The following is a 24,545-nucleotide window of genomic DNA, read 5'->3' on the forward strand; positions in this document are numbered from 1 at the left end:
CTCCAGAGTGGTGTATAGTTATCTGATATGAAAATCATATGGCTTTGTTTGGTGAAGCCTGACAAAGTATCATATTACAATGTCTAATAATCCCATAATCCCCATCTTCTAATATGCATTTAATTTTTAAAATGGTTACATTAAATGCGTGTTTCTGTTCTGAGCACTGGCTTTTAGTTTTTATAGCTCTGTATTTTTCTTTTTGAGATAACTAGATTCTCTTTAAGGGAATAGCATTTTCTTAGAAACTCACATGTTGTGAAAGGTAGCATTTGGTAATGTGTTTGAGAAATTTGGTAATGTAGTTTGAGAAAATCAGGAAGACTCATAGGGCAGTGTTCATTGTGGAAGAAAGAATATGCAGAATATTTTCTTATCTGCCTGTCCCATAAATCTTATCAGAACAAAATGAAATTATTTAAGAGGAAATAGCTGGGTTTAAGACTGCATTAAAATTTGTGGTCATTGTCTTCATTCTTCAGCAACAACTGTTTCTCTTCTGGTTCTTCATATGACATAGCCTTAGTAGTCACTGCTGTCTGGGATTTCCTGCTGTCAGATAGGCAAGCAGGAAAGTAAATATTGTAATTGATGGCCAGTGGTTAGGGCTTTAGTCCGATCCTACTTTTACAGTAAGACCTTGCCCTTGAAACCCTATGTCCTTGAAATCTTAAACCCAAAGTGGGTGAATGGAGGAAATGTAATAGCTGGGAAATTAGACACACATTTGATCTGATAATTGTTGTGGCAGTACATGCTGGAGATTATAACCTAGAAGCAAATTTCAAAAATGAGAACAAGCAGACCAAAGTAGTCTTACATTGTCTGAGATGATTTTGAGACTTTTCATAATCAGGTCATTGGATTCAGTCTTGTGCTTTAGAGATTGAGTGTTCTGCAGTACACCATACTTTCTTGTGAATAGATTTATCAGAGTACTGAAATTCTGTATGTTCCTAGATAGATTTGAATCTGTTTGGACTGATGACACAGCTGCAAAAATTTGGAATAGCAGTATTCAAGTCAACCAGGGTTCACTGTGTGACTCACTACTCATTTCTTAGCCCCTAGACAGCTGCATTTTCAACACTTTCAAAGTCACAAATCTTTTTTTTATTTTTTTTTTCTTAATCTTCCTGTAATTTAACAGTTTACTACAGGTAAGTGCTTGTAGTAAATGAACATCATTAATATGAATTGGTTAGGAAGATTTATCAACCAGGGACTAGAGAGGTTTTCACATGGGGTGGAAATTAACAAAGCATGCTTATGTTTTGGAGTGCAAGAAAGAGACATAGAGCTAGTACAGAAACACAAGAAGTAAACATTTGGACTAAAAGTGAATCTTATCAGAAGTCCAGCATATGGCGCCTCTAAAGAGAAAGCAGAAGTAATGAAGTTGTTTAAAGAGAAAGATCAGGGAAGTCATGAAAACCAGCCTCACATTTGAAATGCTACAGAGTGAAAAGGGAGAAGTGTTCTTCACAACTGTTACAAACCGAATAATAAAGCTAACAGATTAAATTCCAGCAAGGAATATGCAGGTGGCATATTTTTTTCTGTCAGACATTTGTCAATCTAACTGCACCCATAATGTAAATACTAAGTTGCTGCTTGAAGGCATTTTCATTTACGCACGCTAAACAGTGATTTCCATTCTCAAATCAATTCTCTTGGAAACACTTGGTTTGCTACCCACAAAAGGTGGCGGAATTACTGCCAAAATTAGGTAGCTAATAAGAAAATGAGTCCTGTACAGGTGGATAGAACAAAGTCTGTAGATTTCTTTGAAAGGTAAGCCTTGTGCTGGATTCATAATTTAATGACAATTTTCTCCATAAATTAGGACGTGAAGACTGCGTATCTCTAGTTTGTTCAATTCAGTGTGATGCATAAAGCAAAAATATTCTTTGCTCACTTGAAATGCATTCAATTTAAGATATTCTGACACATGATTAGACGGAATCTAGAATTAGATTAGAACTTTTCAGGTACTGTGCAGAGTCTGGTTGGAATATTTTTGTTTGTTGAGAATACCTTACAGGAACAATTACAGGAAATTATGTGTAATTTAGATTAATATCTAACAATTTCTTTAATTCAAAGGTTGGTAAATGGGTGGTGAGGCACTGGAACAGGTTGCTCAGAGAGGTTGTGGATTCCTCATCCCTGGAGATGTTCAAGACCCGGTTGGACCCCTAGGCTAGTGGGTGGCATCCCTGTCTGTGGCAGAAGGGTTGGAACTAAATTGTCTTTAAGGTCCCTTCCAACCCAAGCCATTCTCTGATTCTATGATTGAATGCTCTCTTTGGAGGACGCTACATATTGGAGAAGGTCAGATTACTGAATGATAGCCAGCAACCCTCGCACTCTTCTGTAATGAATTGAGACATTGCTGTACCACAAGAATTAAAATTGAAATATTTATGTTCGTAAATGCTGCTTACGTGTTTGTGGGGGGAAGAGGTGTTAAGGATAAAATTTATTGCATAGTCCTTACATCAAGCTTGTCTATAAAAGCTAGAAATAGCCTGCTTGTGGAATTGAATGCTAAGTACAGTAATGTATAGCATAGCAGGCAAAATAACTGCATTTTCTCAAATTTCCTTAGGCTATACCATAAGAACAGGTGATGTTTCAGCCTATGGAAGTAGCACATATTTGATTAGCTTTAAGCAGCAGGTAGTTTTATATCTTATGTAGATAGTTTTGCTTCATGTCTACAATATGTGTATAATAACTATAATATCAAAGGAGCATGAATTTATTCATTTGTCTTATCTGTGAGAATTTGTATACATGTTATATCGAGAAACTGTCATAACATTTTCCAAGATAATATTTCCAAGCACAGGTTCATCACTCTGTAATAGCGATATAAATATAGGTTTCAACATGTCTATGATATAATCCTTATCTACACTTGGTAATGCTATTAACTTAGTGCCTCACTTTCCCAAACAGCCAAGAAAGTGAATGTTTTCTTGTGTTTATGATGGTGTTACACATATGTTGTACAAAACACTAATCCTGCTGATGTCCATTAACTTCTGTTTGAACTGGAAAAATTGCTTATAGTAAAAAAGAAAATAGGAAAGCCTAGCTCAAGAGTCTTGGATGCTATCATAGTGCAATTTATTCATGCAGGTAATGTGATGTAGGTCAGAGCTTAAGTGATATGTCTCTTTTTCCCTGCCCTTCACGTAGACAGACAGGTTCTCTTCTATGTTTTTTCTGCAGATGACCTCCAACAACTGCACATTCTTCAGAATGCTGTGCCTGCTGTGAGGCTTCTCTGAAGTTTTAAAATGGAAAGAACAGTTATTTCATCTGTAAAAATGATAAAACATATATATTCGGTATGTTGTTCAGTCCATTTTTTTTTGTTTTTCCTTTACAGGATTACTTACTGCCATCTACCTTTCCAGAGTAAATGGCTTTATGTTGGAACAGAGAGGGGAAATACACACATTGTTAATATTGAGTCCTTCATTCTTTCTGGATATGTCATCATGTGGAACAAGGCAATAGAACTGTAAGTGCAGATTATTTTTTTTTTACATTTGTGACTGTGGTCATTTTTGTAGCTATCTTATGATTCATTTTTAAGAATAACATTTTGTTACAGGTATTTACAAATCTTTAGAAAACCTTTTATTTCAATCACTGTCTGTGTAGTATTAGCTGTTCTGTTACAAGATGTGAGAAAACTACATTTATAATAGAGATCATTTAATTGCATTTTCATGTACAAGAAAATGTTATTTGGGAACCTGTTTAACCATTGACTTACATGAAATACACAAAATTATTAATCCCACAAATTCCGATTTTTATGTATTTATATTTTTCTATATCAATATATATTGATATATAGTTCGCAATCTTCTTCAGACATCCTCTGAAGAGAATAATAGAATATTATTGGTCCTAAGACTCTGTGGAAAACTTTTCTTCATTGAACTGTAGAACCATTTAGATGAAAAGGGATTGGAGGTCTCTAGACCAATCCTCCTACTTCAAACAGGACTAATTTCAAAGTTAAATCTGGCTCGTTGGGACCTGATGAAAGTTGCTAATGAACTGAGAGGAGAGGTAATGAGCAGATGTTGCAGTCTATTAAATGACAGCACTGTGACAAGCTAACTCAGGTTGCCTATGCCATGTGTATGCAATGGAAGGAGACACAGAAGTCTGAGAGGGATAAATCTGTGCTTCTTGCAAGTAAAAACCTAAGAAGGAAGGAAAAAGTGTTTTTCAGCTGTTTCCTCTATGGAATTTCAGAAAGTGAAACTGCTGAGGACAAACTCATAGTATTTCATGCAGTTTCTGAGACACTTGCTTCATATTGTGAGGAAACTGTTACCTCAGGTAGCAATCTGAAATTAACCAAGCTCAGTGAACCAAGAGGACTGTATCTAATTATAAGGCTGTGGGCCTACAGTGGTAGATCCTATTCATCCCAAGCAGAGGTCACATTGATAGTAGCCACTTTTCTACAAAATCCTCCTCATTCCCTTGTTTTCCCACATTCTGTTACTGACTTCTTCACTAATGTTTATGGCTCACAGGTTGACAAAACTGATACCTCTTTTTCTTCCTTCCCCTCTGTCCCTACCAAACTAAGACAAGAGTCACAAAAATCTGATTTTATCTTCAAAAGAGGTAAAATTAAGGGAATGAAAGGTAATGAAAGGGTATGAAAGGTAATCAGGATTCAAACAGTCTTCTGTTAAATTTTTTGTCCTGGAAGGAATTTGGGAATGTTTGTCCTGCCTTTGTAAGAGTTTGCTCAGCTCTGTTCAGTAGTTTTACTGGAAAAAAAAATCCTGATGGAGAATGAGATTTAATCGAAACAGAATCAATATGTTAATTTTGATGAGTTCTTTGGGTGGGAAATATCTTAATTATTTTTTTCTTTCTCACATTGTTTTAATGATGTTGACATATTAGAAGTCTTCTTGTTTTATTTCTGTTCGTTTTTGTGTTTGTTTGTTTTTTTTTAACATATTATATACATTTTATTGAGTAGTTAATGCCTTTGACAATTTGAGAACAACACATTTCTATTTCACGTGTGTTTTCAAATTTTCTTTCCTCCAGATATGATGATGATTTTCTTCTGTATAGGAACAAGTCTGAAAGTTTGTATGAAAAGCAAACTTTCCACCAAGTTTCACTTCCTATTCAGTTCAAAATTCTTTTGGATATGTTTGGTTTTGTTTTTATGGCCACAGTAGACATTTCTTATGAGAACAGATTAGAATTCTTCAATGAATCTTCAGTGAAAAGTATGTGGCTTTCTTATTAAAAAGCTTTGGTTCTGAGCTGTGGAGATAGGTTGCCGTCATTGTTTCTTCTTCTAAAAAGCTAGTTTTTCACCTTACTGCTTTGGTGACGGTTGAGCACAGGTATTCATTCATTGCTGCTTCTAGTTCTGTCAGTCTTCCAAGTATACCTTGATCTAGGGATACTTAGACTAGCACATAAGCAGTGTGCTAGTCTAAGAAGGCTGTATCCTCTTCATGTACTCCTTGGTATCAGATGTAAGAAGCTGTACTTTTCTGTAACTACACAGGTAAATAGTGCAACACTTTCTGGATTAATTTCTCCATATTACAATAAGAGACTGGTGGGGATAACAGTGATGTTTGCCACAGCAGCCACCTTTAATAGATGTTCTAGCACTGCTGACATTGAAAGTATGTGTTTTTTTTCCTAGTAAATTCATTTGAACTCTGTCTGGAATATCACATAACAACAGACCAATGTCTCTTCAAATCCTCTTGCTTTCTTGTAGGCAAAAATATAACTTAGATTACTTTTTAACAGGAATGCTATTAACTCTAAGTGTGTTTGATAAGTATGGGCTTAAGTTAGTAGACTTTCCTTTATAATTGTACTGAGCAGTATATTTGAGAGAACAATTTTGTCTTGGGCCATTGATATGTTCATAATTGATTATATTTTTTGAATCTTCTAAGTTCAGAATAATTTATTTATTTTAGTATTACAGAGTCATACAATAATTCAGGTTGGAAGGCTGCTCTGGAGTTTTCTGGACCAACCTCCTGTTTGCAGTAAGATCAGCTATGAAACTCAGTTTTTCAGGGCTGCATAGGCTGATAAGGCCTATTGACGTTAGATACTTTAAAAGTTGAAAGAAAATGGGAAAATGTATGTATATATGTATGTATACCTTCAGGAACAGTTGCAGTATTGCCGTAATGAACCTATACAGAGTAATAATGCTCATAGGATTGTTTTTCATTCTGAGATAGATTATATCATATCAGAGTGTGGGATTAGTTTGAAGATGCTACTACTCTCTATAAAGATTGGAAGCAGAGGGTTTACCTTCTGTGCAGGCATATTTGTGTCAAAATTATTGGCAAGGAAAGCCCAGCAAAGTGATTGCTCTGCTGCTATATTCAAGTCCTCAAGTCCTCAGCTTAGATGGAGGATTTATAAATAGAACTTTGAGTGTGTCAGATTTTTGTGTCATCTGCACAAATGAGCTCGAAGAAGAGTTTTTCCTTCTTTGTGCAGTTTTTACCCACGGTTTCTAAAACTGCAGACTAAGGCTACCAACATAACTTGTCTTCCTTTCAAAATCCTTCCTCTTGCCAGCCTTGGAAGTGACTCTAATGAAATATCTGTGAATTTTCAAAATGAGGATTTAACTCAGTTGTCATTAGGATTTTAAGGCTATGCAATGAAAAACAATAGGAAATTGAACAGATTAATTTTTTAAAAGCCTGAAATGCTTCAACTTTGGCATGTCAAACTATGAGTTAAAAACAAACAACACATAGTCAACCAATCAACAAAAAAAACTAACAAACAAAAAATACTAAAATTCCACTTGTATTAGTTTTTCAGAACATGGTTAAAGAGGACCTCCACATATTTTGCTAACACTACGGCCAAGATAACCTGCATACCTGTGTTGTCATTTCTTCCCTTTGGAAAACACCTACAAGCTATATTCTAAACTTTCGTCGTGGACAGAATTTGTTCTTATGAGGCCATGATGATTTTGCTCAGTAAATAATATAATCAATGGTATAGCATAGGCACAAAAAATAGGGAGTGTAGATAACATATTCCAGCAACTCATTTTAGTCTGTTTGTGGATTTACCAGGGCTTAAACCCCTCAAACTGTTTTGTGACACTTAATGAGATGGCTTTTTTTTTTTCTTTTTTTTTCCAGATAACAGAAATTTATCCTCGGAACAACAAAAAAATAGCTTGTCAGTCAGTGACACCTATCAAATGACTGACAGAATTATTATTTTTTTTCTAGTAGTGATTATTTTGCAAAGAATCACCTTGTCCTGCATTGTCTACTTTGACTTAGAAAGTTGGCTTTAGGTTTGATTTATTTTTTTTTTCCCCTTGAAAGCTTGTTACCATTTGTGATTTTTGTGTGTGTATGTGTGTCTAATTTTCTATCAAAATATACTGAAAGATCTGTAGAATATAACATTTTGGAGTGAGTGTTTTTTCTCATAAGGGTCCATTCACAAGTACCTAGTAGAGAAATATGTCAAAAAGATAGTCAAAGTAGCTATTTGTCATAGGTACTTTTCTTATAAGAGAGATTCTCCAGCTTGCTTTAAACAGTATTTATTATTACTGAGAAATTAAGGCCTGAATAGACTAATAATGTAAAGGAAACCAATCCCTTTGGTTTGAGATTATTTTCAATACTGAGGCATAACTGATTCTAGAAGTTGAGGGAAAAAGTTCTTTATAAATCATATGCACTGTAAAATTCAGTGGACCTGACCTTGTCAAGTGCTAAGAAAGAAAATTAGAACATGGGGAGTTCAGAAACATTTGCTCTAACAGTTCTGGTCTCAGTTATTTCTGTAAGCATCTGAAGCATCTTTTCAGCTAAGAATGAAGAAAAACTCAAAGCTTTTGATTTGTCTTTTCTATGTCATGTAGCAGAGCTAGTACTTTAAGATGTTTAGTACTCATGATGCTATTCTGTCTTCTACTCTAATATGCAAACTGTTTCTCTCCTTCAAAATATTTGGAAATAAGTCTGGAAGAGAGGTATAGTCTGTAAGTTTAGCATGTGTCTGCATCTACTCCAACAACACTGAGATTCATTTTCTCAGACGGCAGGATCATACATTTTGGAAGATTACCTGGTGTCTGTGATAAGGAAGATGTTGCTGTGAGTTCACTAAACTTCAAAAATGAGAGATGTGCATTGTAGCCCCCTTCATGAGCATGCAAGTTTTAGTGCTTGAACACCCCAATGAATAACTGAATGAATAATTGAAACTCAGTTGGAATTGATTTATGACAGAGCTGTTACTTGGTCTTTGCTTTCTTAGCTCTTTCTGGCCAAGCCCCATTCCCTAGTTGTGTCTCAGAGCCAGCAGTTCCACTGTGGTAAAGGAAAGCAGCACACAGGAGAAGCGATAGTAGTCTAGGAGCAACTGCCACCCTCTCTGCTCCGACCCAAATGGAAATAATTCTAATAAAAAGGAAGTGCAAGCTGAAAAGTGTCTCTCTTCTAGATATTTCAGAAATTCTGTCCAAGTTGTATCTTGAGGTTGAACTGATTATTACTTACATTATTCACATCTTATGGATCAAATCTAGGAACTAGAATGTCTAACTTATTCATTCTCTTCAATATCTCCATGACTCTACCAATGAAAATATTTCTGAATGAAATATGACTTATATTTCATGAAATGAAAATATAATGAAAATAGTCTTAAAATCTCTGGTGCACTTCACCTTTCTAACAGCAGAACTACAGAATATGTCTAACTACTGGCACAACGGAAATATCTGCTTATGCACATCCTTTTCTCAGCACTGTTACATTCAGTCATATCCAATTATTTAAAAATGACTAATATAAATGTTTTTCTTTGCCCTCTCCTAACAACTTTTATCACTTTCTACCACTAGTAGGTTTCTGTTCATGTCAGAAATCATTAGTATGATACTTCTGTAATTATGCATGCATTTTTTTTTCAAGAGGAAAATAGCTTTCTCTTGATTTGATTCTGTTTTGTCATATATTTCTTTTGCCTGCTTTAGAGATTGCCTTAGTATTTCACAAAGTTCTTACAACAGTACTTAAGTTACTCTGTTTCTTAGAGGGCATAGTATTTCCCAGAATGATGGTGAGTGCATTGTCTATGTATTTTCATTGTTTTCCTGGGTCCAAATTATAGCATCACTGAAGCCTTCTTTTTCAGCCTTCTAGTTTTACAATAAAACATATTTTTAAAAAAATGCATTTTCATGAGTTTTTTGAAGACTCCTTTTGTATAGTGAATAGCTTCTTTATTTCATTCCTGTTTCGATTAAGAGTCAAGTCTTACAGCATATCAGGTCTCTCATTTCCCACAAAGAAACATGCACCAGATAAGTTAAAACTCACTGTTGTCAAGAAAGACATCTGAAGAAGTGCACAACAGTTCAAAGTACTGTTAGTTTGTTAACAAACTTCTAGTTCTGTACAGCTGTTATGGGAGCACTTTGCTCCATTTTTAAATTCTTCTGTAGTCTGTTTTTGCAGGCTATTGAGGTCAGTGAAGGCTATGAAGTATTGCAGAATCTTATATCATTAGTTCGTTCTTTCTTGCTCCGTTCAAGGTAGTTTTTGCTTCAGGAACTTTTTACTGCAGATCATAGATTATATTTTGGGGACTTGACCTTATTTTTTTTCTTTCTTTCTGCCATGCATGGACTTGGCTTTCTTTTTTTATTCTTCTCATATCTTTGCAGAGTTTTATTATCTCAGTCACTCTCAGCTGTAGCCCAGCTAGTATTTGAGGAATTCTCTGCTCAAGTATTTCACTTATGCCTTATTTTCTCCTACTGCTTCTTCTGTGTTTTGCCCTTTCTCTAGGGCTAGGATCTACTTTTTACATGATGTCTTAAAGACAGCTTGAAGAAATGCCTATACAAAAGTATCTTGCATCAGCAGCAGTGTGTTTTATTCAAGATAGCTTCAAGTTTGGTTGGTTTCCCAGCACCTTTTCATCGTTTCCAGGAGTTGTATCCTTGCCTTTGCTTTTAATTCAATTCACCAACATTTTTCTTTCTTTGCTGTTCTGCAATGGCAGCATACGACTTCCCAATTTTCTTGACAAACCTAGTCTAACAGTAGTGAGGAGAAACAAAACATTTTATGTATACTAAAGCTACATAAGGCAAAATGTTTTCATGTGTAGACATTTCTACATGCAGTGTTATCTACAGTATGAAAGTAGTAATTACTGTATCTGTAGCTCTGATAGTGTTTCATGGGTTTTGTAAACTAATCTCATTGATATAATATAGTTAACAAAATAATTGCTTCACATAATCCTACTTGTAGTGCAGTCTTGATGTCTACCCTTAGGAGAAATTGATTATAGTGCCTGGCAGTTCTTTTGCATGCAACACTTCTCTAGGGCTCCAAAAAACATTGCTGCTGTTTCTATTTATACATACTTTCCTTGAGGAAAAAATAAGATGCATGTCACATAAGGCATTGGGCTGCCTTTGGCATACGTGACTATTCCTAGTCTTAATGTGTGGCACAGAGGGCTAGCTTTGGGTTCTTGGCCACAGCCCTGTACTGGGAGAAAGATAACATCACTTCAGGAGAAGCAAGAAAGATGTCTTGCCAGAGAAGATTTGTCATGTCTTTCCTGGATCCAGCCATACGTCTGGTTCAGAGGAACAAGGGAAAGGCCATATGCAATGGAAAAATATTATCCTTTCATGCATATTTTTTTCCTGCTCCACCTGAAAATGGTGTTATTTTGTACCAGTGTATGCCCTCAGAACATCTCCCCTAGTATGGGACTGACCGTGTGTGTCCTTTGCCAAACCAAACCAAAAGCTGCACCTTGTGGATATTCCTTGTTGGTTAGTCCAAAGATGTATCAGTTTTAATGAAAAAGCTTTGCTTGATTTGTATTAAAAAAAAAAAAAAAAAAAACAAAAAAAAAACAGTATTTCTTGGAGCCCTGGAAAGGTAGTGCAGAAATACTGCTGGGTAGCAGGCTTTTCAATTTCAAAATGCTTTAGGAACATCAGCTGTCATCACCCCAGCAACTCCACGTGTGATGTTATCCATGATGGCAAGTCTGAATTGAGTTTTAGGCTCTGCAATTATTTGAAACAGATCCTTCCTTATTTCCTGACAGAGTTAGTACTATGACTGCCAAACTTAGTAGACTGCTTCCTTTTGCCTATGTATAATCAAAGCTGACAGCTGCTAAGCGATCAGGGTATTTGTGCTGGGCAGACCCTGGCTGACTGCAAGATCCTGACCCAACTCTCACTCCCCTTCCTCAGCAGGATAGGGGAAGAAAATAAGATGCAAAAGCCTGTGGGTTGAGATAAAGATGGGGAGATAGATTACTAATTACTATCAACACGCAAAAGAGACTCAGTTCAACACAGAATTTAGTTTATTGCCATTTAAAAATAGAATTGGACAGTGAGAAATTAAGACAAAACTTGAAGCAGCACTGTGGGATAGGGAATGGAGGTTGCAGTCAGTCCGTAACAGTTCCTCCCTGCCACTCCTTCCTCACGCTTTTCTCTGATCCAGAGTGGGTCCTTCCCATGGACTACAGTCCTTCAGGATAAACCTGCTCCACGTTGGGCTTTCCATGGGCTGCAGCTCATTCAGGAAATACTCAGCTGCTTCAGTGAGGGGGCCTCCACAGGCTGCAGTGTGGGGATTTGCTCTGACATAATCCTCCCTGGGCTGCAGGGGAACAGCCTCCTCCACCATGAGCTGCAGGGGAATTTGCTTTGGCACCTAGAGAAACTCCTCTCCCTCCTTCTTCACTGATCTTGGTGTCTACAGGATTGCTTCTCTCACTTTTTTTTCCTTATTTCTTATTGCCTGTGCAGCATTTTGCCCTTTCCTAAGTACCTTTTACCCAAAGTGCCACAAGACTCAGCTGCATCCTGCACTGGGTCTGTTGGAGTTGGCTGTATCCAGCACAGAGCAGCCCCTGGCCTCTTATAGAGGCCACCCCTGCAGCCTCCCGGCTGCCAACACCTTGCCTCCTTCATCCAATGTTTAACATAAAGAGCTAACAAGAATTGAACCTAAGACTGCTAGTGTAGCTTTGAAAGTAGAGCAATGTTTCATTGAGTCTTTTGATAGAGTGAAATACTAGCTAGACTAAAATAATAAAATTGGAAGAAAATGGAAGAAGCCTGACCTAGTCAGTTATAATACAGAACAAGTAAATTATTACAATATTGAAGAGTAAAATAATATAAATATTAAGGGACTACTTATATAAATATAAAGGAACTGAATAAGGAAAAATAAAATCTCCCAAATTTAGTGTGCAGTGGTTGGTATTAGCTTTTCTGATAATATGAGTGAAGCTCTCACTCAGCAAAACAGACAAAATAGCTAGGAACCTAATAATAAAACTGAAATTACTCCTGAAAGAAACAAAAGGTGCCTAATGTCCTGAAAAGCAAAAAGAAATTTTATTGCATTGTTTCAGGTGGCAAACCTCCCAGGATCCTCCAGCTACTGTAGTACAATAGATTCAAGGTAGAGAAATGGATGAGGTAGGAAAAAGTATTGTATTAGTGAAGAACGCCCCTTTTAGCTGAGGTCTCAGTATGGAAATCATCTCTGAAAGAATATAAGATAAAAATAAGACTGGTAGTAAAAGATGGCTTTGTATCATTTATAGAGGGAGCACTAGTTTGTGACAATGAAAGTGTAATTGCTGTAAAGTTAGATGTAATGTAGAGTGACTACAACTTATGTAACACTGCTTCTACACAAAATATGTGTTCTTTAGTAAGCAATGACATAATATATATCTTAAAAAGAAAAGTGTTTGTGCAAATACATCTAAGTTGTTCTTTTATAATAAGTAGATACAAAGAGTAGTTTGAATGGGATCAGCCCATATCTTAGACAGACGATATGCTCTTTTCTTTGTTCCCTCCATTTACCCCATTTTTGCCAACATTCCTGGTCAAATGCCAACGCTTGTATGGCCAATCTACCCAACCTGCATGCTGGTCGGCTCAACGGGCTAGAATAACTGGCCAAAACCTGCATGTATTGCCAGCCAGCATGTCTGCATGTGCTCCTTGCACCATTTCATCTTTCGCCAGCTTATTCATGCCTGATGTTTGCTTGGCTCTGCTCCCTCTTCTGTCACACTGACCAGCATAGTGTTGCCTGACTGACTGCACTGGTTTTGAACATTGAGAAGCAGTGCTTATAGCCAGGCACAAAGGGAGAAAAAAGTGAATTCACAATGTATAGGAGTGGTTCTTATCTGGAGAAAAAAAAAAAAAAAAGTGAAATTCTTTATGCCGCCTCTCACTCTTCCCAAATTTCCCTCTTACTCCTTTTCTTCCTACTTTGCACTGTATAGCATGGGCAGCATGTACCCCAAACAGATCTAGTTCTTTCCTTCACCATACACCAACTAGTTCAAATAGGTGAATCTATGTAGAAACAGTTCAAAGCAGGCTAAAATATCCCCAGTTGTCGTATTTATTCCTTGAGGACTAGCAGTACAAGATACTTGTGGGCCTAATCCCTGTTTGCAAATACGCTCATATCACTGTTCAGTTCGCTGTCGCTGCCTATCTACCCTGCCTGTTTCCAGGTCTGGTGGTATGGAAATTATTTTTTTTTAATTTCAGTATAGGTTACTAAGAAGCAGCAACTCAGTTTGCAGGGTCTCCTTTGGCAATTTGGCTTGGATAAAAATGACAGCCAAATCTCCTGCTGCCTGCTTGTCTGCAAAAATGGTTGTTTGCCATGACTCCAACCAAATGGGTACTTGCTGCTGGCACTGTTGAAGACAGCCTGTATAGAATGTTACTGCATAAACAGTTTTATCCTCTGCTTTCTTGCTGATCTCACTTCCATGCTAGGATATGCTGCAAATTGCTCTTGTGGAAGCCTTGCTCACCTCGACCTCATGTAGCAAAGTAACATGCTGCAGCTGTCTGTGGAAACACGATCTGACAAAGCTGAAGATGGTGGCAGGGGATCATCTCATGGAGAAGGTTCACCATGTGAATGTCTTGCCATATTGCCACTAGCTTTGTATATGCAGCTCGCAGTTATGTTAAAACATTTGTAAAGGAATGGGGTATAGGGTAATAGGGGTATAAGGTATATATCCTTTTGGAAGGTTGTTCAGCTTTTAGGTGACTGCTTTGGAAAGGACACTATGGATTACTCAGAGTATGGATTACTTCTCAATCTTGATTTGGAGTCTGACTTGGTAGTATAAAATGTTTTGAGGCCAGTTTTGCTCTAGTTCAGTACTTGAGCCAAAAGAAGAATAACATGGTTAATTTATGGAATTCCTTTGAGTAGTTTGGCTGGAGAACCTTGTTTTAATCTTTCTTTAATTTTCTTGCAAAACTTTTTTTTCAATTTGTAGCCTATGTCATTTTAGATGTGGTCTCCAGGAAAACTTTATATGCCCTGCCATACCTGCCATGCTGTATTTCTTTTCCTGGTGACCACTGTTGACCCAGACACATAAATAGGGAGAGCAAGTCTGGATCCTTACCTGAACTTCGGGGGATGTGTGCTCTGACCCCAGATCCTAGGTGAAAGAAAGGTCCTGTGCTATGCAGCCATTCAAATAGCCTGAAGCTTTGTGGACTTGATTCTTGTCTCCTTTCTCTGTATGACTGCCAGGGCCTAAAGTTCTGTTCAGAAAAGATGGCAGTTCAAAAATCTTCAGAGAGGACCATGTCAGAGCAATTCCCCACACTGCAGCCTGTGGAGGCCCCCTCACTGAAGCAGTAGGAGTATTTCCTGAATGAACTGCAGCCCATGGAAAGCCCAACCTGGAGCAGGTTATTAGTTCCTGAAGAGAATCCAGCAGAGACTGTATATCCTTGACAGATTGGCCTTGAAATCGGGCAAGAAAGCAGGGAGGGCAGAAAGAGAGTATGGACAACAGAAAAGGCAGAAAAAGCTTTAGAAAATAGGAAAAAAATAATCTGTAATAGGTCGAAAAGTGAGATTTAAATTAAAAAAAAAAAAAAAGAAGAAGAAGAAGAAAGCATTTATCTGTGATAGAGAATCTTTGCTTTAACAGGACAAAAAGGAAGTACAATTAAATATGAAAATGTATGGGTTATTTTCAGATAACAATATTCCCCTGTGGACTTTTTAGAATGGCTTTTAAATTATTGGAGATATGTGTTAACATACCTAGCAATTAAGGTAAGCATCTAGCTTTTCATGCAAAGAAAAAATTCACAGATTTAAATTGATTTTTGTTTTGCAGATCCACAAAGACTCACCCTGGGCCAGTTGTACATTTAAGTGACAGCCCAAGAGATGAGGGAAAAGTGAGTACAACTAACGATAAAAAATATTGCAACATTTCATAGCCTTCATTGACCTTAATAGCTCTTTCTCTTTTCTTATTCACCAGTTATATTATCTGCTTTCATTATATATTTGTCACTGTTTTCCAGTTTTTAAGAAAAAAAATCTTTGGACAGTCTTTGGACAATGTTAATGAGTAAAAATCTGTGATACAGACAACATCCTTTGAAACTTCTAGCCAGTCAAAATTGTTCCTTATTAAATAAATGTGAGTTTTGCTAAAGTAAGAATTGACTAAAAAGTGTGTCAGGACCTTGGTATTTGCAAAAGCATGCTATGATGAAGGCATTACGGTAAGTTCTCATGAGATTTTATAAGTCCCTTCTTATGCAAGAATAACAATGATAGCAACCCCCATTCGGAACTTGCTGCCATTTGTGAGCAGCTGAGAATAGCAAAGAGCTGTCAAGAAGTGAAAGCAAAACTACTAGTTAGAGCGTTAGGGTTGTGATTGATACCATCAGGAGGCAAAATCTGAGTTGGCTTTATTTCTGTGGTATCTTTTCCAAAATGAAATTTGATTGCCAGAATGCCAGTTTTATCATAACCGTTTCTATTTCTGTGCTGCTACTGTTTGTTTCTTTTTTGTTTTGTCCTTTTTTTTTCTTTTTTTTTTTTTAGCATTTTGCTAAAATGCTAAGCTATTTAACTATTTTATCTTTTTGATCACTTTCACCAGTTGCATTTCAGTGAGTATTTATAAGGGACTGCATTTTACAAATGGTGTATCTATTCAACGGTGTGTCTCACTTAAGAAACTGCTATAGTTATTGGAAACTAGAAACGTTCTGAATTTCTGTTGCTGCTTGTAAATACAGTTGTTTATTGCTCAGAGGACACTTTGGAGATATCTGGGCACTGATGAACTACTGGCATACTAACAAAGCTCTGGTAACAGCAAAATCAGGTGGATCCCTATTAAAAACAAACATCAGAAGTTTATGGGGAGAAAGAGTGAGGAATGCAAGACATATTGAAACCATCCCAGTGCAGCTGTTTATATCATTGATAGATTGAGGGTGGTGTAAAAAACAAATTGGTGCTAACAAATTACTTGCAGATTTGCAGAATGTGGAATCGGCAGTTTGATACTTACTGGAAAATATTAGTAAAAGGTACACAGAGACATAAGAGAAGTTTGAAGCACTTAATCAAAAGACTGCTCCAGATGAACAGATACAATATTAGAGAAAAAAATAAACTAAATTTTTCAACTAATTCACATCAACCTTTGGTTGAAAAAATAAAAGGAAAAATCAGACTTTTTTCAGAAAGGGGAAAAGGAAAAAAGAAAAAGAACCCAAACTTCTGGGACTTTTGCTGTTCAACATATTTATAAACAACCTAGAAAAAGTGTAAGCAGTAATGTGATAAGGTTTGCTGGATCTTAAGGGACTGAGAAACTCAGCAGCAAAATGGCAGGTTAAATAATATCTTTTGCTAAGTATTCTGCGTAAATAGTGGGAAGTGATATGGAAGGAGGAAAATAATATTTCTAACTTTACATATAAAACAATGGGTCTGAGCTGATTATTACTGTTTAGTATCAAGATCGTAGAATGATGATTGATAGCTCAATAAAAATACCAGTTCAGTGCTCAGTAGAGATCAAAAAATCAAATCACAATTAGGCACTATTTGGAGATGAATAGGGGAGAAAAAAAGAAAAACTATTGCATAAATATGTAGTTGACATGCCTGCTGAATACTGAGTATAGCTCATGTCTTCCTATCTCAAAAGGAATGTAATCACACTAGAATAAATTCAGAGAAGGGGCAAAGTTTTCTATATGAGGTGCAACTAAGCCAGACAAGGCAATTAATTGTGGAAAGCAGCTGATTGTGATCCTGAGTTTGAAAACGCGAATTGTTGCAAAGAGGGTAGAAAGAGTTCATAGTCTCTTTCAATGCAAACCCTAAAAGGATATTGTCAGAGATCTAGGGACTCTGGGTATCTGGCAATACAAGTACAAGTTAAGACAGTTCAGACAGAAGCTTTATGAATTATGATCATAGTGAGGGAACATTTGGACAGCATCTGCCCCTCTCTGCCCCGTCCTCTGCCAAGTGATTGCAGAGACCCAACCTACATACTGTTTCAGAAAAAGAAAAGAAAAAAAAAAAAAAAAAAGAAAAAAAAAGTGAGGAAAACCAATCATTCCAATGTTGACAAAGTCAGGTATCCATCCGTGAGAGGGATGGACTCCTTTAAGTAGCTTGTTAGCTGCCTCAATTCTGAGGCAATAAAACAGTGAATATGTGATGATATGCAAATAGCTTTTGGTGAAGGCTGTAGGAGACTATAAGAGGATAAACTCAGTATCGTCTTAGCTGAGAAGCGGGGATTTGGAATCACAGCTTTTAGTTGAAACAAACAGTCATTTTGTTAGGAAAAACTTAGCTCGAACTCCCAAATCTTAAATATTAATAATTTTGCCACCACAGTATCAAATGAAGCTGACAAAAACTGGATTCCAGACAAACCATTTAAGTGCCTTCTCAAATGTGCAATGGGTAGGAGCTATTCCAAGTAGTGCTGCAGGTGCTAAAAGTGTATGTGGGTCACATGGGGGAACAAGAAAAGTTCACACAAGAGAAATCAATGTGAGGGTTTTGGAAGAGGTTCACTAAATTTTCCTAAAATGTTATTAAAGATTACTTTAACTGGAGTTATGTCTAGTTGAGAAGTTGGCTATCATTGAATCAGGCTGTGAGAACATGTGAGAGTATAAATACTCGCCTTCTTCACATACTGCTCTTTGATATTTCCATTTGGCTATTTAAGTACAAGACCTACCTGTTGTGATAAGTAGACCTTTTGCTTAATTCAGTAGAGCTGTTCTTAAGAAACAGGTAATAGAGCTGTTGTGAGATCCACTTATCTTGTTTAGCTCCTCAGCTTCAAGTAGACCAAAGACCACTGAAAGGTGTTGGTAGAAGAATGCACGCTGCCCAAATCACTTTGTGAGTTGGCAGCAGATATAAGTATTCTTAACACATGCTTCAGAAATTAAAAAGTGGGTAACACTTTAGTCATAATCATTACTGGAAATACGGATATTCTTGTACTCCACAGATTACAGTTCTGGGTTTATTTCCCTGAAGTAAACAAGTAGCATTCCCCTATGGGATTGATGCACTCAGTTTTTGAGAGCCCCAAAACACGGACAAATTTTTCCAAAGCTAGGACAATCATTTATTTCTTTTTGAAAGCCAGGGGAATTTGTGTGCCAGCTGTATATTCATTAAAAATAAATAAATAAATCCTAAAAGTTCAGTAGTTGATGACTAGTTTTTCTGTGCCAAAAGAGTGAATGTAATTCCAGAAGACTTCTGTCATTCAAATTTTTTCCAGAGTGTTCTCCAGGCAAACTACCAAGGTAGATTTTGGAGACAGTCTCTGTCACAAATCTAGCAAGCAGTGGTTGGAAGACAACGGAGAATGTGGGCATTAGTGTGCTACTTAAAAGCAATTTGGGGACCTAGTGATTAACTTAATGAACTGTGTCTGCCAAATCAGTGAGTAAGTGTACATTAGGAACAGGCTGAAGTACACAGACATTCGTAAGTGGCAGAAATGTAGCAAACAGGATTTTTCTTGCTGACACAGAAGAAGATATTAACTGCAATGATCTGTAGTTTCCCAGCAACTAGCGAAAGTTTAATAGGAAAAGGTTTAATGTTATTAACTATTAGCTGGTGGAGTAAAGTTCCTATCTCTGAGTCTGTGTTCTGAGATCTAATAACACCTAAATATAGTGTGCATCTGGCAGGCTTTCTTTTTTCTCCCCATGGCTGTTTTGTGCTACCAGGGGGCTGGCTGGCATGTACCAAGATGCAAGATGCTGATTGTAAAGGAGAAATTTCCCTTAAACATCATCATCAAAAACATTTCAGGAATAAGGATTTATTTAGTCAGAATGTGGAGCAACTCCACTGGACGAGGAAGGTTGTGCCAGGATTCCTCCATATTTTAAATTCTATGCAGCCTACTTTATGATTCTTAATCATATTAAGCATGATAAACGAGGTGTCAGAAACACAATTGGGATTATTTTTTTTTTTTTTCCCCTGGACTCCTTTTATACATACTTATTTTTCTTGTTTGTCTGTTTTCTCCTCCAACTGCATTTATGGGTGTTTTATTTTTCACCATATCAACTAGTACAGACATAGAGCTTGTCTTACAGATCTCTTACAATAGCCAAGAGGAGTGAGAACATTTGAGTTTTCTATGGTTCAGGCAGGTCAGAGTTCAGAGCATCATGAATATACCGGCAATGAGACCAATCACATTCACCCTGATGGAATTCTGACTTTGTCATACCACAGGACTATTAGTTAAGCAGCATGGCTACCATCTGAGCAAATGAGAAAGAGATTCCTGGCTATGCAGCAGATCTGTTCATCTTTTAACTTCTTCCCTGAAATCACAGTATTTTTTATCTTGCAGTTCTATAGTGCCATTGTGCATTAAGCATTTCAGCAACAGATCAGGTGGAAGGCTGTCCCTGACAGGAGGTATTTAACCTTTTTAGTAATTACCTGGAGCACAATATCTTTGCAAAAAGAATGATACAAATCAAAAGGCAAGCCTGCTGCGCTTGGGAAAAAAGCTTATTATGAAACAGGGTCACATACTAAATGCTTTTCTATTCATTTCCCGATTATATTTGTATGAAAACTGAGATGGAAAGAATACAGGTAGATACAAACCAAACCCATCTGGTTTGATACCCAGCTGTAATGCACTAGTGAAGACAGTAAGAAAAGCACTCAGACTCTGTAAGATATCCATTATCTACATTTTATTGGATTTAACATAAAAAGGAAAAAGATAAGATAGATAATCTTATGTTCCTGAGATGATGGGAGCTGCAAGTTGTGCAGCATCAGATGGCCTCCAATAACGACACAACACACTCTGCTGATCCCATCTGTGAAGAAGTTTGCCAGTATTTTGGTCTTTAGAGCTCTTAAAAGATTTACTTTCAGATGTATATAAATATATAGATATATTTATATTTTTTTTCAATTCTACTGTCAAGTAAAAGGCTGTTCAGATGAGAACATACTGGTTTACATTATCATAAAGACAAGGACACAAGGGTACTACAATTACCATTACTAAGTGGGAGCTGCTTACAGGTTTCTCCTTTACAGTTACCCGGCTAAGTTTATCTTGCAGTCAAAGAATATGTGGAGCACACCATATCACAGCACAGGCCTGCACATACGCAGGTTAGCTGTTATGTGGGTCACTAACTCCTGGATATACAGTCGTCTCTGTTTAGGATCACTCCACAAGCAGCGAAAGAAGTTGCAGTAAGGCACTTTGTACACTTCCCCAATGGCGATCTACCATGTCAGAATACCATATGGCATCCTGACACTGGTGCTATCCAGTTAGCTGTATGCTTTCAGAAAGGAATGTTGTTTTACATTTACTCTGCTAGAGAATCCCATATGGACCTGTCCAGAGAAAAAAATGTTAAACGTTCTGGAATTTCTCCAAGACAGTTCGAATATTGTTCAGGAGTAAAATTCTTAAATAATCAAACACTGTTCCTATTCAGGTATTAAATATATTAACTGTAAGTCATTCCCAGATCATGTAATTCATCTCCACATAAAGAATACTCTCCTGGCAATACAGAGAATCGTATCTTGTATGATTGAGAGACTAGAGTGTTCCTAGACTCTGTATACAGCAGTATTGATGTATTGATGATATTTGACTTAGAAAAAAAATGATGTTTTGTTTAAAAGTCCAGCAGTTTTATTTTTAATGACATGCAAGCTAAAGTGAGTGATAGCAAAGATTGTGGTAAGATTTCACAGACTAAAAGATAGCCTTGTAATTCTTCCACTCAGATTCTTAATAACTGTAAATTCTTGCCTGCAATCTGTGCTCCATGTATTTATGGACAAAGAACAATTGCAGTTATCACTGCCAGATGTATAAAAATAGTCTATAACCAAAATATATGAGTCTGCCATTATGGTCGTTCCCAGTCTTCACGTCCAAAGACAGATTCTTAGGAAAACAGACTCTCTGGGAGGAAATTTGCAGAATAACTAAGTAGGCCAGACGTCATATCTTCCATAAGATCTGGAGTGCACTGTATTCAAATGAAGGGTACTCGCTATAGTGACAGATGAATAATTTAGTTCTTTTCAATAGAAATAAAAAGAACACATTGTGTTCATTCTTTTTTTTTTTTCCTGAGCATTTTTTTCTCCTCTTTAATCTTTTGACAAGTCTTACTTTGTATGTCTCAGGTGTGCATGATTTTATGATATACTAATTCTAGAAGAAGTAAAAAATAGCATACTGGTTAGTTTATTTTCAATTTTGTAGAAAAGTAAGTAATTTATTTTCTGCAACAGGAGTTCTTCAAAATGTTTTAAAGAAATAGAAGGCAGGAGTTAAAGAAATGTATCTAGCTGAGTGAGAGTTTAATCTGGTGACTCTTTGGTTTTACATTATTTAAGTAATCTCTTGGGTGTCAAACTGTTTTCCCTTCAACCTAGGGACAAGGAAAATAAGAGCAGAGAGGAACATGGTATATTTGTATTTTTCTCAATAGGCATAAAATTGTGAAGACTATCCACATACATATTCTTGCAGGAAAAAAAAAAAAAAAAAAAAAAGGTGTATAAAGCATGTTTTATTTTCATATCAGAACTTGCATTGTCAGTCATGACTAAACTACAGTCTTGCACATCCACTTGGCATTTTCTTTTTATAGTGCTTATATATTTTGAAAAAAAAAATCTTAAAACTCTGAAGTTCTTCAATATTTGTATATGCCTTTTTTATTTGAAAGTATAATTGTGTTTGTTTCCCTCCCCCAGCTATTGATAGGCTATGAAAATGGGACTGTAGTACTCTGGGACTTACGGTCTAAAAGAGCTGATCTAAGAGCTTATTATGATGAGGTAAGCAATTTCCATTAATTCAGAAAAACTGTTATTCAGCAGTTTGTCATATGTCTTATGAAGCAAATGGATATTTATCTTAAAGTACTGCTTGTTCTGGTAATACTGTTTGTGCTCTGCTTTTGAGCAACTTATTGACAACAGAAATCAAAACCTGAGATCTATAGTTGTACTGCATTAGCCTCTTTTGAGTGTACTACAACAGAATCTCTTCATCTTGATTCTGACAAGTTCATCAGCTTCTGTGTGGGGTTCCCCAGTTGAATAGAGTATAGCAAGGAGCTGACCTGAAATACAGCTACATTAGGAATTTTATTATTATCTTTACTGAGTATTACTAGAATATCAGCATGAAAGCCAAATTACTTTGTATGTCTATTCATATTACCCAGTATTCAAGAGCTGTGTAAGAAGTTTTCAGAATTGTATGCTCTCTTCTATCAGAACATTGACTCTTGCTGTTTGTAAGCAGTTGTATCAAACATACATACAGGTCTTGTATCAATAAACATGTTGTTTCAAAAATAAATATATTCTTATTTATTATGATTTTTGTGCCTTAAGATAAAAACTAGCTTTGTTCTACCAACCCTTCTATAAGTTCACTGTGGATGAGTATGAATGCAACTAAAACTGAAGGTAGCAGAGGAAATTTTGTGTTAAGTTATCCAGGCAGTAATTGTTTTCTTGTAGCTCTTTTTCCTTGTTTTTCTTATTACCCTATTAGATGTAAGGAGTGTACACATTCATTTTCACTCTAAAAGTTAATCTGAATATATCCTGAAGTCTTTTTTTTTTTTTCTTCAAAGACACATTAACACTACACCAAGCTTCAAGTTTAAAATTCTGAGCATTCACAAAACAAATGTTGTACAGGACAGGGTAATTCAGACTTTAAATTTGCCAACATTTAAGCCTCAAGGTGTGTTTCACTATGTGACAGTCTTGCCTGTGCACACATTTGTGAAAATGCACCTATTCTATTCCTTGAGATTGGACAACTTTATATGGGTCTCTTAAGGGGGTGCCTGTTCATTCACTGTCTTCTCTTGTACTCAGGAAGAGAATACATAAAAGATCTTCATAATACCATTTCCGTTCTTTTTAATTGCTTGTTGAGACAGAGTGGTTGGGTGTTGAATATTTCTTGTGGTTTAATTGTTCCACATTTTTCAGTACTGTCCTCAGGAATTGTCTTTGTGTTGTTCTGTTTGTTTTCTTTAGTCATTTGCTTTCCTCCTCAGTGGTTACTTGCTGTGTCATTACTCCACTTTGTTCAGTTTAGGATGGCTTGCTACTGTCTACTGACGTACTTTTAAGTTTTTTCTGCTGTCTGTAAAAGGGTTGTGTGAACTAGCTACTGTAGTTTATTCCAGACTTTCAGGCTCCTGATTGGTAATGTTCCAGATCTGCTAGTATTCCTCTATGAAATCCCTAGAAAGGTTTCTTTTTAAATCCTCAGTTATATAGCTTTTATGAGTCACAAATGGTTAGTTCAGCATGTGTCACTTGGTATTTGGCACCAAAACAAAAGCTTTCAAACCCGAGCCTCTTCTTACAGAATGGTCATCTAAGATCAGAGTCCAGAAAACGTTGTTTCTGCTCCCCTTCACCATTCTCTGTGTGTTCTGATGGAAGTGCTCTGTGCCCCATGATATCTGACCAATCTACTTGGATTGTTGTTCTGGCCAGCCATTTCATGGTATCTGAGGTTTCAGATAAAGTGCTGTAATTGTTCTGTACCTTCCTTGAATATCCAAATGCCTCTCTGAATAGGGTATGAATGAAATTAAGCCAGACAATTTTTTCTTATGCCATTATATTTTCTTTAGCACCAGTTTTGAAACTGATGTAGTCACCGTATTAAATGGTAAAAGAACTGGGAATCTCATCTAACTCACCACTTGCTCTTCTGGCATCTCTAAGGATAGTCAGATGTCAGTGTCTTTATTTGGCCTATCAGTGGAGCAGGTTCTTCTGTTCAGTATCCAAAATTTCCCTGGCACCAGGCTCCTCCAAGGAAGAGGCACTTGGAGCATAGAGTGAGAAGCAGGTTATTTTCTTGTCTTTGATGTACCATGAGTGTTCATCACCAAAGCCAGTTCTTTCTTCTCTGTAATCTTCTTCAGATAGGTATCCAGCTTGGTAATGTCACTCAACATTAAGCACAGGGTAAGCACCCTCAGGACTCCATCTAAATACTCGTCC

General features: G+C 36.7%; 1 protein-coding gene across 2 annotated transcripts in view; it reads left to right on the forward strand.

Annotated features, from left to right (window-relative positions):
• STXBP5L (syntaxin binding protein 5L) overlaps positions 1-24,545 on the forward strand; it is a 192,654-nt gene that overhangs the window by 91,270 nt on the left and 76,839 nt on the right. For both annotated transcript variants that reach the window (XM_082764227.1, XM_082764228.1), the window contains exons 5-7: positions 3,401-3,535; positions 15,292-15,355; positions 22,254-22,337. In XM_082764227.1, the coding sequence (XP_082620353.1) occupies positions 3,401-3,535; positions 15,292-15,355; positions 22,254-22,337 (283 nt within the window). The remainder of the gene's footprint in view (positions 1-3,400; positions 3,536-15,291; positions 15,356-22,253; positions 22,338-24,545) is intronic.

This window comes from Aythya marila (assembly GCF_965140915.1).
Source record: "Aythya marila genome assembly, chromosome: 1".
In the NCBI taxonomy this organism is placed as follows: Eukaryota; Metazoa; Chordata; class Aves; order Anseriformes; family Anatidae; genus Aythya; species Aythya marila.